This window comes from Sceloporus undulatus, chromosome 5, assembly GCF_019175285.1.
Source record: "Sceloporus undulatus isolate JIND9_A2432 ecotype Alabama chromosome 5, SceUnd_v1.1, whole genome shotgun sequence".
NCBI classification, from domain to species: Eukaryota; Metazoa; Chordata; class Lepidosauria; order Squamata; family Phrynosomatidae; genus Sceloporus; species Sceloporus undulatus.
The window spans coordinates 67,120,144-67,133,356 of NC_056526.1; the positions used below are offsets into that span (position 1 = coordinate 67,120,144).

Consider the following 13,213-nt stretch of genomic DNA (forward strand, 5'->3'; position numbering starts at 1 on the left):
GAGCGCTGTTACCTTCCCACTGAAGTGGTGCCGATTCATCTACTTGCACTTTTACATGCTTTTGAACTTCCAGGCTGGCAGAAGCTGGGATTAGTGATGGGAGCTGACTCCATCACACGGCACTTAGGTCTCAAACTGCCAATGTGGCAATCTTGCAGTCAGAGTTGGTGTTTAACCTCTAAGCCATATTTCATATTTACTGACCAATCAAACAAAGAGATTGTCCCTCTGTGTCTAAAATGGCAAACTAAGAAAAATATCCTGCTGCAAGCCTTGTTTTTCTCACTGCTTGAATCAAAAGCTAGGAAAGGAAGATAGCTGAAAGGCCAGAAGAGTGAATAAACTGAGATCTAGATAATAAGTAGTATCTTCGCTCCATCTAAGGATACCCTTGTTAATTGACCAAAATCTTTCCTAGGTTTTTTGCGTTTTTTTCAGGCTATGTGGCCATGTTCTAGAAGATTTTCTTCCTGACGTTTTGCCAGCATCTGTGGCTGGCATCTTCAGAGAAAATCTTTCCTAGTTCAGCATTTCCTTTGTACAGTGACCCACCAGATGATCCTGTAAAGCCCATAAACAGGATATGAATAAACATAATGTTTAATTTTCTACAGGGGTAGTGAATACATACATGCTAGCAGTATTTATACTGGAGAAGAGCATGAAACAAATGTGAATGTAGTCAGTATATTAAGATGGTAAACTCATATCTTTTAAATTACTCTCCAAATATGTGAAACCTGACAACTTGGCTGAATTGAATACAGTACTAAATATAGACGGAAAGTACACTCTGTTTCAGAGCTGAGCTAGTGGATTCAGTGGAGACACTCCAATGGATTTCCAGAACACAAGGAGAATAGCAAACAGTATATTTTCTACTGGAACATAATGCTGGAGTTCTGCACCAGAAGTTTAACTAAAATGTAAGTAATTTTCAGCTTCACATGACTTCAAATCAATAAAGAATTCTCTTTTTTGCCCTTGGGTTAATTGAAGCATGCAAGTACTCTTTTATGGTCACCACTGCCTTTGTTTTAAGAAATCAAATGAAAGGAAATAAAGTTATGTACCAGTGACCAAACCGATAGCGATACTGGTTTCTGCTCAAACAGTAGCAAAGGGGTACAGGTATTCGTTAAGGATCAGTGACTTGGCTTTTCTTAAAAGTATACTGCCATTATCTACTAGTCACACTTGAAGGAAAGAACAAATGGATATAATTTCTTGTTCTTTAAATCCTTCTTAGGTCTTAAGTGCATAATGGGACATAACAGTGCTTTAGACTTAAACCAGTCAGTCAAAGCCAATTGCATTTGCTAGAGCTGAGTTACTTTGCAAGCTTCTTTTGCTAGTTTTTCCTGCTTATTTCTGTAGCAAGAAACACAAAGAAGTTATACTAAAAACAGAAGGAAAGACCCTGAATATTGGGAGGTGAAATTTATTATTTAGGGGTGAGGTTTTCCTCTCTATCCACAGCCCCACATCCCTGTTTTTTAGAATTGTATTTTAATATCAAATAATCTAGAGCCCAAAACTAAGTCTGCCAGCAAACAAGCAAGCAACAGACAGGTATAAATGATCATTGAATGACAATTAAAATATAATATAGTCAGCTTTCTGTATCCATGGATTCAAGTACTCATGGCTTGAAAATATTTTTTAAAATATGTACATTTCAAAGAGCAAACCTTGATTTTTGCCAGTTTGTATAAGGGCACCATTTTACTGTGTCATTTTATTTAATGGGACTTGAGCATCCACGGATTTTGGTATCCACAGGGGGTCCTGGAACCAAGCCCCAGTGGATACCAAGGGCCCAGTGTAGTTATAAAAATACAAATGCAAACATGACACACCTCAACTCAAAGACCTTTCGCCACAGACAGTTAACATTCAAAGGCTTGGGTGTTCACCTGGAGACAAGCAGAGAAAAGAGAGGAGCCCAAACAAGCTTCCCATGGGAGTTACAGTAATTCCACAACCTGAGAACAGCCACAAAGAAGGTTCTCTTCCTGCCTGTGATGGTGATGTTGACACCAAGAGAAATAAGATACTGTTGTGCATCAGCTCACTGTCTATGCAAGTAAAAGCATGCTTGAATTCTACACACTAAATACAGAGTCAAACTAAATTATAAAAACAGATTAATTTGTAGAAGAAATGCAAGTTTGAGGGTGATTCCAGAAAAACATGAGAACGGACAGAGATGCTACTAAAGGTTACAGGTAAAGATGGCTACCAGCAGGAGTCTGCAGCATCTTCCAGTTTTTGCTGAATTCAATAAACAATTGATTAAGTTCTGCAAACAATTGCAATATTTCAGCACATTTTCTAGGTACCTTCTTGGATCACTAAGACACAGAATGAATAAAATAAAACAAGAAATAGATCAATGTTTTTCTCCTTCTTAAGCTTCATTCTCAGAAACAATGGATCACTTGGTAAGTCTGTGTCTGGACTGTGCCACTTCAGGTAGTGTGTCATATGACAATGCTGTTCTGCAACTAATAATAACAACAATAATTTCCATGTGGAAAAATAAATGTCAAGGAAAGGTCTGAATCCTACTGTTTGACGGGTAATTTTCCCCAGATAGGGCAGATTATTAGGTATAGTGGGTCCTTGGTATCCATTAGGGTTTGCTCCAGTTATCCTGTGTGGATATCAAAATCAGTGGATGCTCAATTCCCAATTAAATACAATGGGGTAGTAAAATGGTATACCTCATATATATTTAAAATATTTTCAAGCCATGAATGCTTAAATCCATGGATTAAAAAATCTGTGGATTTGGAGGTCTATGTGGTAATTAAACCTCCAACTCCGCTGAAATGGCATAATCCACAGGTTTACCATACTATCTGCTGCTTTCCAACAAGTTTTAAGGGAAATGAATGGCAATTTGTAGATTTGCTTGAAGTGGTGACCTGCATTGCAATGATTGTTCAGCAGAGGAAGTGAGTAACAGATGCATCTTGTAAAGGGGAGTAGCTTAATTTATTACTCCTTTTGGGAGCTGCCTTGGCTTCCACTTCAGAAGAAAGGTGGCATATAAATAAAACAAATTAAATAAATAATAAAATCATGAAGGCCCTGCTAGAGTGAGTGCTGAGGAAAGAATGACTCAGGAAATTTGTGTGGAGTGATATAGAAATCAAGGCCAGGGAAGGACAGTTGGCAAGGCGTCTTTATGTCCTTCAGGATGTCCTTGGTGAACTGCCCAAAGGGTAAAGGCTAAGATTTATAAATTGCAGCAGAACAAGATAAAAAGAGAGTGAATGTGGTGAGAGAAAAACTCATAACATTATGACAACTTCCATATTTCACTGCTTAGTTTCCTCTTTATGTTTTCATATGTAACGTTAGTTTGTTTTCATTCCCCCCCACACACATTTTTCAAGGTATGAGGTGTAAGGATTAATAGATTTAAGACTCTCCTGAAGGTCAAAGCTATGCCCACCACAGAAGTTTGCTACCAGTGCCATCAGCATAACAATGAGCACACAACCATTTTTGACTTCCCTGTAGCTATGCCGCAGAGGCGTAAAAAAAGTACCCAAAATGTTGGCTGCATAGATATGTAAATACATTTCTTCACAGTTTATCGCTAGGAGCATGCCTTTTAGAAAGGTTTGAATCTTGCCCACTCATGACCATGCCAATCCAAAATGCTATGCACTGCAACACAGATAAAGCTCATCACACAATATGTTTTCCCACCTGTTAGCGTAGGGATAGTAGCTAAACTCAGCATAACTAAGAGAGTCAAAGAAGGGTGTTCCTAGGCCCTGCTCATCAAAAAGTCTTTGGGCTTTGACCTTGGATGCCCTGGCTCCACTACTCTACTGCCTACCACCAAAGTCTCTGTATTACATGGAACCTCTTTTTGCAAACACTTTCTGTTTAGGCTCTGTCATTACCACATACAATGAAATATGTGGTAATGACAGAAGCATGAAATATCATGTTTTGATTATTGGTACTGTACTTTGCTAAAGCTCTAATGGCACTAGATTCTGTTTGATATTGGAAGCTAAGCTGGGTCAACCCTGGTTTGTTCTTGGACAGAAGACCAGCAATGAACACCAGGTCCTGTAGGTTATATTTCAGAGCAAGGGACTGCCAAAACCATCTATGAGTATCTCTTGCTAAGAAACTATGGGATTGCCATAAGCTGGCTTGATGGCATACGCACACACACACTTTGCCAAAATTCTTACATCATAAGGTAAGGTTCAGTAAGGTGAGATAGTGAGATACACATGGTAGTAGACATTTCAGGAAAGGTTGAGTGAGAATTGACTAAAATGACCAGCTACAGATTACATTTTAGTCATGGTTAGTCCTACTTACTGCCTTTGAGCACTCAAACAATGATAAAGACTTAATCATTTACCTGTAAATGGCAGCAAGGTATGCAATCACTAAGCACTGGAAAGAGCAGCAAAAAGGTCTTTAAACACATGTTATCAGCTAATACAGATCATTGCCTGAGCTGCAAAGCTGCTCTTGTCCAGCCTCTCAGGGGCAATAAGAAGGCAGACACGTGTCATGGAACTGAGGAACCTATGAAATTTTCACTACATCACCTTAAGTCAACAGGAGACTTAATATACACACACACTATTATGATGATATCAATCAGGAACCTGGTCCTTTTTGTTGCCACATAATACTTGATCTACCAGTCTTTTCAAAATATGAAGACAAATGGTTGCTTTTGCATAATCATATGCATTTCACTCATGGTTTTGTTGTTTATTTTCTTCCATAGTTAAGCAAAGATTATTTTAAGAAGTAGTAACTGCGTTGTTGTCTCATAGGTATGATGGACAGTTCTGCTGAAAATGATGCAGAAAATTCTCATGATGAAGGAAGACTTTATGTTGTCGATTCCTTAAACAACTTAAACGCGCAAAATCATTGTCTCGTTCATTCTCAGCACCCAAGTATGTATCCTGGGGAACATTCATCAACAAATGCCGTAGCCATTTTGAGACATTCAGTGAGTTAACTGTGTTCTGCAAATGGTTTAGAATAGACAAAAGTTGCCAGATATTAACCAGTATGTCTAAACCTGGGCAACTTCAGTTCACTGCCATCTTTACTAACCCTTTTTAAAAAGCATAAAATCAGTAGCAAAGTGTCTGGAAGTCCATATCTAGCTCTTTTTGGAGAGTGTTCTACACCTCATTTTACTGGGAAATTGCTGCTTCCAGTAGCTTCCAGAGCTGGAAAAAAACCACTTTTTTGAGTGATGATTTTTCCAGTGGCATGGATCAGGGGTTCCTCTAGGACTCAGGGGCTTAACATTGCTTTAAAGTGTCAGTTTGGCCACCCCAATCTAAACTATCTGGCTACTATGGTCTCAAAATAGCAACACCATTGCACCTGTGCACCTTCAAGATCATCCATAGGGCAGGCCTCATCCTGCAAAATGTAACTGAGGTAATAATTATTCCCAAAATAAATAAATAGCCCCCAAAGTAAATGACTGTTCTTGCTTAAAAATAGGTGCAGGGCAACGTTATGAACCACAGCAATAAGTGCTTTGAACTATTACACTAACAGATATTAATATCTTCCAAAGATGTGTATGCATATGTATAAAGTACCTTAAATCCATCTGACCTTTTAAACTTTGATTAATTTTTGATTAATTAAAAAAAATGCTTGCACACATACTCATTTTGCAACTGGAAAGGGTGAACCCTGCAACAGAAGATGGAGCATGTGACATAGCCTAAGTTCCACTGAAGAAGAAAGAATTTTAGCAGCTGCAGTCTGACAAATGCCAGTCTTGCAGGCATAAGAAGTGTAGCAGCCAAAAAGCCTTCTTCTGAGTAACTGTTAAAGGTATAAACAATCTGTTTTCTGTTTCATTCTGTTTCATGTTACTCACCTGGATAACAATTATCATGACTTACACACAGGAACTGCTATTCTAAAAGTTGTATATCTTTAAAAGCTGGCTAACTACTGACCCGCTGGCTGCTTTTAAAGCTGTAAATACTGTGCCTTTCCCACTAGCTTCCATTAATGTGTATCTTTTCCTTTCTCTAATATTCTCGCTGCTGTTTTTGATCCCGAAATATTTGGATTGGATACAGCACAGTCTTATGCATGTCCACAGAGAAGTAAATGCATGTTTATTACCTATTTATTGCTTATTTAGTCGATAGCCCACCTTTCTTCCTGAATGGAGCCTCAAAGGGTAGAAGATACAAGGGGCTCCTGGGAATCTTCCCATCCAGGCACCAAGGCCTGCTTAGGATAGGACAGAACAGGATGGAAAGTTGCCTTATACTGAATAAAAACATTAGTCCATATACCCAGTATAAGGGGCAGAGACTAGCAAGTCTCCCCTAGCTCTATTTGAAGATCCCCAGTGATTCAAATACTAACCAGGCCTGAACCTGCTTAGCTTCTGAAATCAGACAAGATAATGCATTGATGGTTGTCTTCAGCAAGGTGGCTGCAGAATTCTTCATGTGCCTTCACACCATGCCCTTAACAATCTTAGTAAGACTATAGTAATCCAGTTCTTACCAGAATTTATAGTGAGTGTCTAGTCTTAAACAGGAGGGGCAAATTGCTTTTTTGGTTGAGGGTGTACTCACCTGAACATGATATTCTTTTGACAAGTCAACATTTCCTTCATACCATGTATGTTTGTCAAATACTCTGTCCTAATTTTATTATCATGTATATTTGTCTCTAACGTACACATGGCAACAAGATTATTTTTAGCTGTCTAACCCCAACTCCCTTGCTGTCTTCTCAAAGCTCTTTGGAAATTATACTTTCCTGGCAATGTTCTACATTCTGTTGCTTGAACACATACAGAATCCTGTGGTGTGTTCTAAACTCGACAAATTATACAGATAGAGCATTAGACTGAAGGCTGCCCATCCCACCCAATTTACAGACCAGTTTATTACTGATCATATTGACAGGATTGTTGGGGAGGCTCCGAGTCGTTGAGCCAGATTTTATGTATATGCTAAATTCTAACCTCTAGTTTAGGTTATGATGGGCATTTAGACATGACCTCCCCATATATATATATATATATATATATATATATATCAAACCCCTACATTTAACATTTGATGTAACTGATAAAAAAGGTAGAGGATAAAGAAAAAAGAAACTATTCTAATGCAGACATTATCACTACTCTTTTTATGATGGTAGAGGTCTCTTATACTTGACACAGTTTAGAGCCCTAGCCTGTCTTAATCCAATCCTGGTGCTGTGAGACATTATGTGTGCATGCTTGTGATGTGTGTGTGAGAGAGCACATAGGTAACACACCTACTATCCCAACAGCCACAATGTGTGTTGGCCTTTACTCAAGGATCCCTCCTATGCCTATGAGGGTACCTTAGTGAATTTACTTGATAGTGTTCCTTTGATTGATGCACAGTATCTGGCGCTTGATTTTCCCTGAATGTCCCCAACATAGAATTGCTCTTGGGTATTGTGAGAATTTAAAATAGTGGCTGCCTAGCACTGGGTGCTTGCTTTTTTTAAAAAAACTGGGAGGGTTTCATCCAAAGTAAGCATTTGTCCATGTGATGACACTGGCTGTGGCCTGTAATTATGTGGGAGCTGTTTATTAATATATAAGAGATTGACAGGGGAATGCATTATTTGTAGCCTCTCAGTCCAATTTGGAGTTACTACTGTCTTTCAGTACAGTAATTCATTTTTAACAGCAAAGTTTGCGGGCCAGTTCAGTCTGGGAAAGTTTAAAGGGCTGTAATTTAGAGCAATTTGTTTTCCAGTATTTTGACTTTAGAGATCTACACACTAGACTTTTGGTGTCTAGTATGTGGTTTCAGAAAGTCATCCATAGAGAGGAATGTTGTTGCCCTCTAACAGTCAGATGAACTCTTTATAGCTGACAGCTGTTTACCAAGGAATCTGTGGTCAGATTTCTAAATTACAAAACATTTAGGGGAGGCAGGGGCGAAGGATACCTGTCTTCAAGTCATCAGTTTATCATTTCATGTGAATAATTTTAAATAACCTGATTAGCCCTTTCAGGACTTTGTGCTAAAAAAAGAAAGAAATATGAGAATTAAACTTGTAGTTCATAATTGATTTTGGTAGTATAGTCAGCACCCCAGATCCACAGATTCCTTATCCATGGATTCAACCACCCACAGTTTGAAAATATTTAAATATATATATAAAAATTCCAAAAAAATACCTTGATTGTGTCATTTTGTATAATGGACACCATTTTATTATATGCCACAGAATTTAATGGGGGCTTGAGCATCCACTGATTTTGGTATCCATGGGGAGGACCTGGAATCAAATCCTAGTGAATACCAAAGGCCCACTGTGACTAAATTGCATTTCCATTTTGGTAAAGAACATTAAAGCCTGGAAAAAAAAAACCCAGCTTGGTGGGGCTCCTTGCCAAAGATTACAATCTCTTAATCAAATACTCACAGCTAGCTCACTCAGTGGAAACTGTTCATTAAGCAGAGCAGAGAAGAGACGTTTATTCAGTATTCTACTGATAGCTTACTGTGCCTGAAAGCCCATGCCAGCAGTGCCTACTTCATGTGTCTCAGAAGCAGCACCAGTGGTTTTTGTTGTTGTTATTTTGTGCCTTCGAGTTGTTTCCAACTTATGGTAGTGCAGTTTAATAAACTCAATGCCTTGAGATTTGGTGGTTTTCTTTTCTTTTTGGGGTGTGTGTGTGTGAAACAGTTGCTGTGTGCTACTGGGAGGAAAGGGGATAGATAGATTTAGTACATTCAGGTCATGAATGCTTTGCACTATTCTCTTCTTAGAACCAGAAATACTTTGCCATGATAATTGTCTTAAATACTTTCCTCTTATCATCTTGGGGTTTCCTAGTCTTCTTCTGTTTCTTCTTCTTTTCTTCACAGCAGTCTGGGAAGAGAATACAGAGAGCACTGGATGTTTGATGATGCAAAACAGCCTGAGATGCCAAAGCTGGTTCTTCGTCACATCTATCATTACTTTAATTGTCAGCCTGGCACTTGTTTCTTTTGTAATAATCTTAATAGGTAAGTGAGGGCTTTTGTTTTTTAGTGCTTATGATATTGACTGCAATGAGAGTTGTGGCTGGAATTTAATGGTATTATATATGTTTTGCAACATGCTCTTATTTTTGATATATGGCACATTTGATAAAACCATCAATGAACAAACAATACACATCATAAACAAAGTCCTTTAGTAAAGAGCTCTGGAAGGAGCGAAGGAGCTAATTCAACATTGGCTTATTTCCCAGCTGGCACAAAGGTACAGGTGATTCATATGAAAAGAGACCTGGGTAATGCAATTTGATTACCTTTTCCTATAGTGTTCTGGAAATGCTGTTTGGCTTGGATATGCTATTCCTCAAACATATTCTCTCACCTTTCTCAGCTCCTCCATCACAGTCTCTGTCTTTTTCTCCCGAGGAATGCCAAGTAAAGAATGAATGTATGAACAAGTGCAGTTTATGTAACTGACTAGAAGTTTGCTTCTAAATTTTAAATTCTGTATGTGAGAAGGAGGGGAATTTAGATCTCTTTAAAGGATCATGTAATTGTAAAGAATATGTTATTCCAACACAAGAAGATTGGTTGGTGAAGATACATAAGCTTGCTGAAATGACAAATTGACAATGTGAATCAAAGAGAAGTCTCTGGTTAACTTTAAGAAAGACTAGGATATGTTGATCAATTTTATGAGCCTTATCATACCGGAAAAGAAAGCCAAAGAATAGTGCTTTTCGCCATACCTTTCCCATGTTGTTGGTAGCACTTCAGTTCTCTTTTCTTGGGAGACAGTCATCAAAGCAGGTCTTTTGTCAAACAAAATTTTCCAGCTAGACAAAAGACTCGTTTCACACAAGAAGAACACTGTCATGCACACAGAAAGGCGTTACTCTCCAGCTCCATTTTGGCTTTCTTTTGTAGAGTGATAAAGCTCTTTGAGACTACAGTGAGGGAATTTATCAGTTTTGGGTTTCAGTGTTATTTTATGTAGCCAATCTTATATGTTTAATAAAAAATAATTTAAATGGTCATGTAGTAGCCATGTCCTGAATGTAGAAAAAAACCTTACACATTTTATTGAAAATCTCTCCTATTGAAAATGATACCAAAATATACTCGAGAAAAGCACGGATGGCTATGAAAGTAACAAAGCAGGACATTGTCCTGAAGTTACTGAATCAGGATTGGTTCCTGAGAACTGTTCTGCCTTAGTGATCAATATTTTATTTATTTTTCTGTTCGCACCCATCCTTGGTCATAATAAAATTTGGTTTTGGAGACATAATAGAAATAGATCCAGTAGAAGTTTTGTTGATGGTGGCAGTTGGTGGGGGAAAACTCACATCAAACAACTAAAAAAGGCTATTCAAACCTGCAGAAATTTCTGTGCCAGGAATCCTAAAACCATTTACTGAAAGAACAAAGCTGACAGGACCAATCCTGGTTATCGAATATGCTGTAGTGTGGGTTGTGTTTCATTCCATAAGGCTAATAAAGTCTAAAACATTAACCCCCCCTTTCTTTTGTAGTTCACACTGGAGATAAGATGGATGAAGTTTCAAGAAAAATAGTATTAGAAAGGAAGAGCATTGAAGACCTTAAGAAATTTCATGATATGATTTTACAGTACCTCAACCAGACTGAATTGATGGAGAATATAGAAAATATTAGCACAGTGCAAACAAGACAACCAAGTCATGATCTTCCAGGATATTGACTGATAAATGCTGAGCTGAAAGCCTCAGGGTGGTGGGTCACTCTGTGTAATAAAAACAATTCTGTTTACTCTTTTAGTTTCAGACAAGTTCTATGTAACATGGCCTTTTATTCATAATTCCTTATGCTCCACAACTCTTAAGAGAAGCTTAGAGAAACAGCTCGCTGAACACTATCATGTAGAATTTATACTGACAGACTTGTATCTAGTTTTCCACAGTTTCTAGGTTCTTGATCATTTTTATGGGTGCTGACAGATGAACAGATGAGCTTGATACACACATTTGATTTGGAGGTGGTGCGTCTCGTTACATGCAGAAGGTTCAGCATATTGTATCATAGTACATGTTCTAGTGCAGTATAAATAGAAAACTGAAGAAGTAGCATCAGCTTTCTTTAAGGCTGTATATATTAGTAGCTGAACATCATTAGCAATTGAACAATATAAAGGCTTGGACCCTAATTTTGCAAATGGAAGGTCCATTTTTTACAGAAGACTTCAAATCCAGGGGAAGACTCCATTTACATTTCAGAAGCATGCTATTGAAGAGTAAGCAATCAGAGCTTTCATAGCACATAATAATTCACTTCAACATATGATTAGAATAATAGTTGGGTGCTTCCTTCCCCAGAAAGCCAAAGTGAGCAAAAACCCAGGGGATGTTATCCTCTGTAAGGTAAATAAGGTCTAATTAGTGCAAAACATGTAGACCAAAATTAAACTCTTTTAGGCAGGAAAGGAATTTGTGATCCTACAGATGTTCTTTGACTCCCAACTCCATCAGCATTACTCAGCATGGATGAATGCCAAGGATTATACAAGTTGTAGTAGATTGTAATCCTACATCTGGAGAGCATTCCTATCATGAAAGTGTTCTAATTAATACTTCCTATTAATATGTCATGTTCACATGCTCACACTCAATGGCCTGAGTGGACACACCACTAGAATGCTCACACTATATCCAGGTGACATAGTTATGTGCATTCAAACATGACTGGGTGAGCAAGGAATACTTGCATGATGAATAGCTAATAGCTATTACTTAGCTTGTATAACACTTTGGAGCTTCATAAGACTCCATTTCTAAATAAAACAAAAGGCATTTTGATGCCTGAGTGAGAAAAGTAAATGCTTCCTCCCATGTCAAGCTACATAGCACCCAAAGTTGGTAAAGTTATTTTGGCACCTGAAGCAGAAAAACCAAAGTGCCTCTTCTCCTTTCTGTATGCCAAATAACTGCCAATTGGCTGTCCTTTCATACTGCCCAAAGTCAGTTGCCTGAGACTACCGCCCCAGTTTGCCCAATGGTAGAATCAGATCTATACTGAAACAAGTGTTTTTGGGGAACATAGCAACTGAGCAATTACAAAAGTGAGGTGCTTCATTTAAAGATCCAGTCTGGCATGACAGAAGTCAGTGCTTCCTGCCAAAAGGGAAGAGAATTTTTATAGGTTTCAGTTTACATAAATTAACTGTAGTTCCAGTGTTTGGATTTTATAACCGAAGATTTGTATATAAGAATGAATCATAAACAACTACAGAAACAGCTTTTCAGTTCAGGAAAGGATTTATGGGACCTCCCTGTTTCTTCTTTGGTAACTTCTTACCTATTTGGCTGCTGTTTGAAATGCACTTCACACTATACTGATTCAAAGTCCTGAATAGCAATGAGCTTATTCTGGAAGCAACAGACACATCTGTGCTGCTAATTTATAACTCCAAAGAACACGAAGTCTCGCAGATTGGTGGAAAGGGAATTTCAGCACCTATAAATATTATGTTTACCAGTTGTGTGCTCTCGTTATCAATCTTCTGTTCTATTTTACCTACGAGGTGCCAAAATAACCCTTTTGAATCTAAAGTAGCAGAAAACACACAAACACACACTTTCTTCAGGGCAATTTTTGAACTGGAGGAAGTTAATGTTTAATATTGAAAAGAATGGTAATAACCTCTGTTCCATCACAAAATGACTGCACTATAAAAGGAAACTGAAGATGATCTTGTCTAATTTCTTGCAGTAAGGTTAGCAGGTGTTTCATACTACCACTAGTTCTTTTTGTGCAAATAATGATATATTTGAGGGCCATGGATACATTACTGAGAAGACTTTCTCTACCAGCCCTGCATTGAACTGTTGTAGACACAGAAAAGTCCTGGAAAAGCCTTTGTTTTCACATCCTGCAGAAGGTGAAGGAACTAGAAGCAGTGCGAAACAAGAGGCGTGAGAGATTGGCTTTGTAAATACCTAGCCACCATGTTGTAGGAATGGTATGCTTGATAGAATCTTAGACTGCATTCCTGAATCAAGTGCCTTAAAGTGTTCTGTATTCTGCAACACTGGAGATTATCTTTCTCAAGTCCTAAATGCACTTAGATTTAATTTTGGGAAAGTGAAGATCAAGAAGCAATATATGAATATTCTGCTCCTTGAGACCTATTGGACTCAGCTGAACTA

The 13,213-nt window shown here is 38.1% G+C and overlaps 1 protein-coding gene across 2 annotated transcripts; it reads left to right on the plus strand.

The window, feature by feature from the left end:
• The first annotated feature begins 266 nt into the window (after nucleotides 1-266).
• On the plus strand, nucleotides 267-10,820 carry LSMEM1 (leucine rich single-pass membrane protein 1). 2 transcript variants are annotated; one of them, XM_042467417.1, is made up of 4 exons: nucleotides 267-926; nucleotides 4,827-4,952; nucleotides 8,919-9,056; nucleotides 10,565-10,820. In XM_042467417.1, exons 2-4 carry the CDS (start codon nucleotides 4,829-4,831, stop codon nucleotides 10,750-10,752), a joined length of 450 nt encoding a protein of 149 aa, XP_042323351.1. In that variant the 5' UTR covers nucleotides 267-926; nucleotides 4,827-4,828; the 3' UTR covers nucleotides 10,753-10,820. The 2 variants fall into 2 exon arrangements, with proteins under 2 accessions (XP_042323351.1, XP_042323350.1); XM_042467416.1 differs by having other exon boundaries at nucleotides 272-926; nucleotides 8,916-9,056.
• Nucleotides 10,821-13,213: the final 2,393 nt, after the last annotated feature.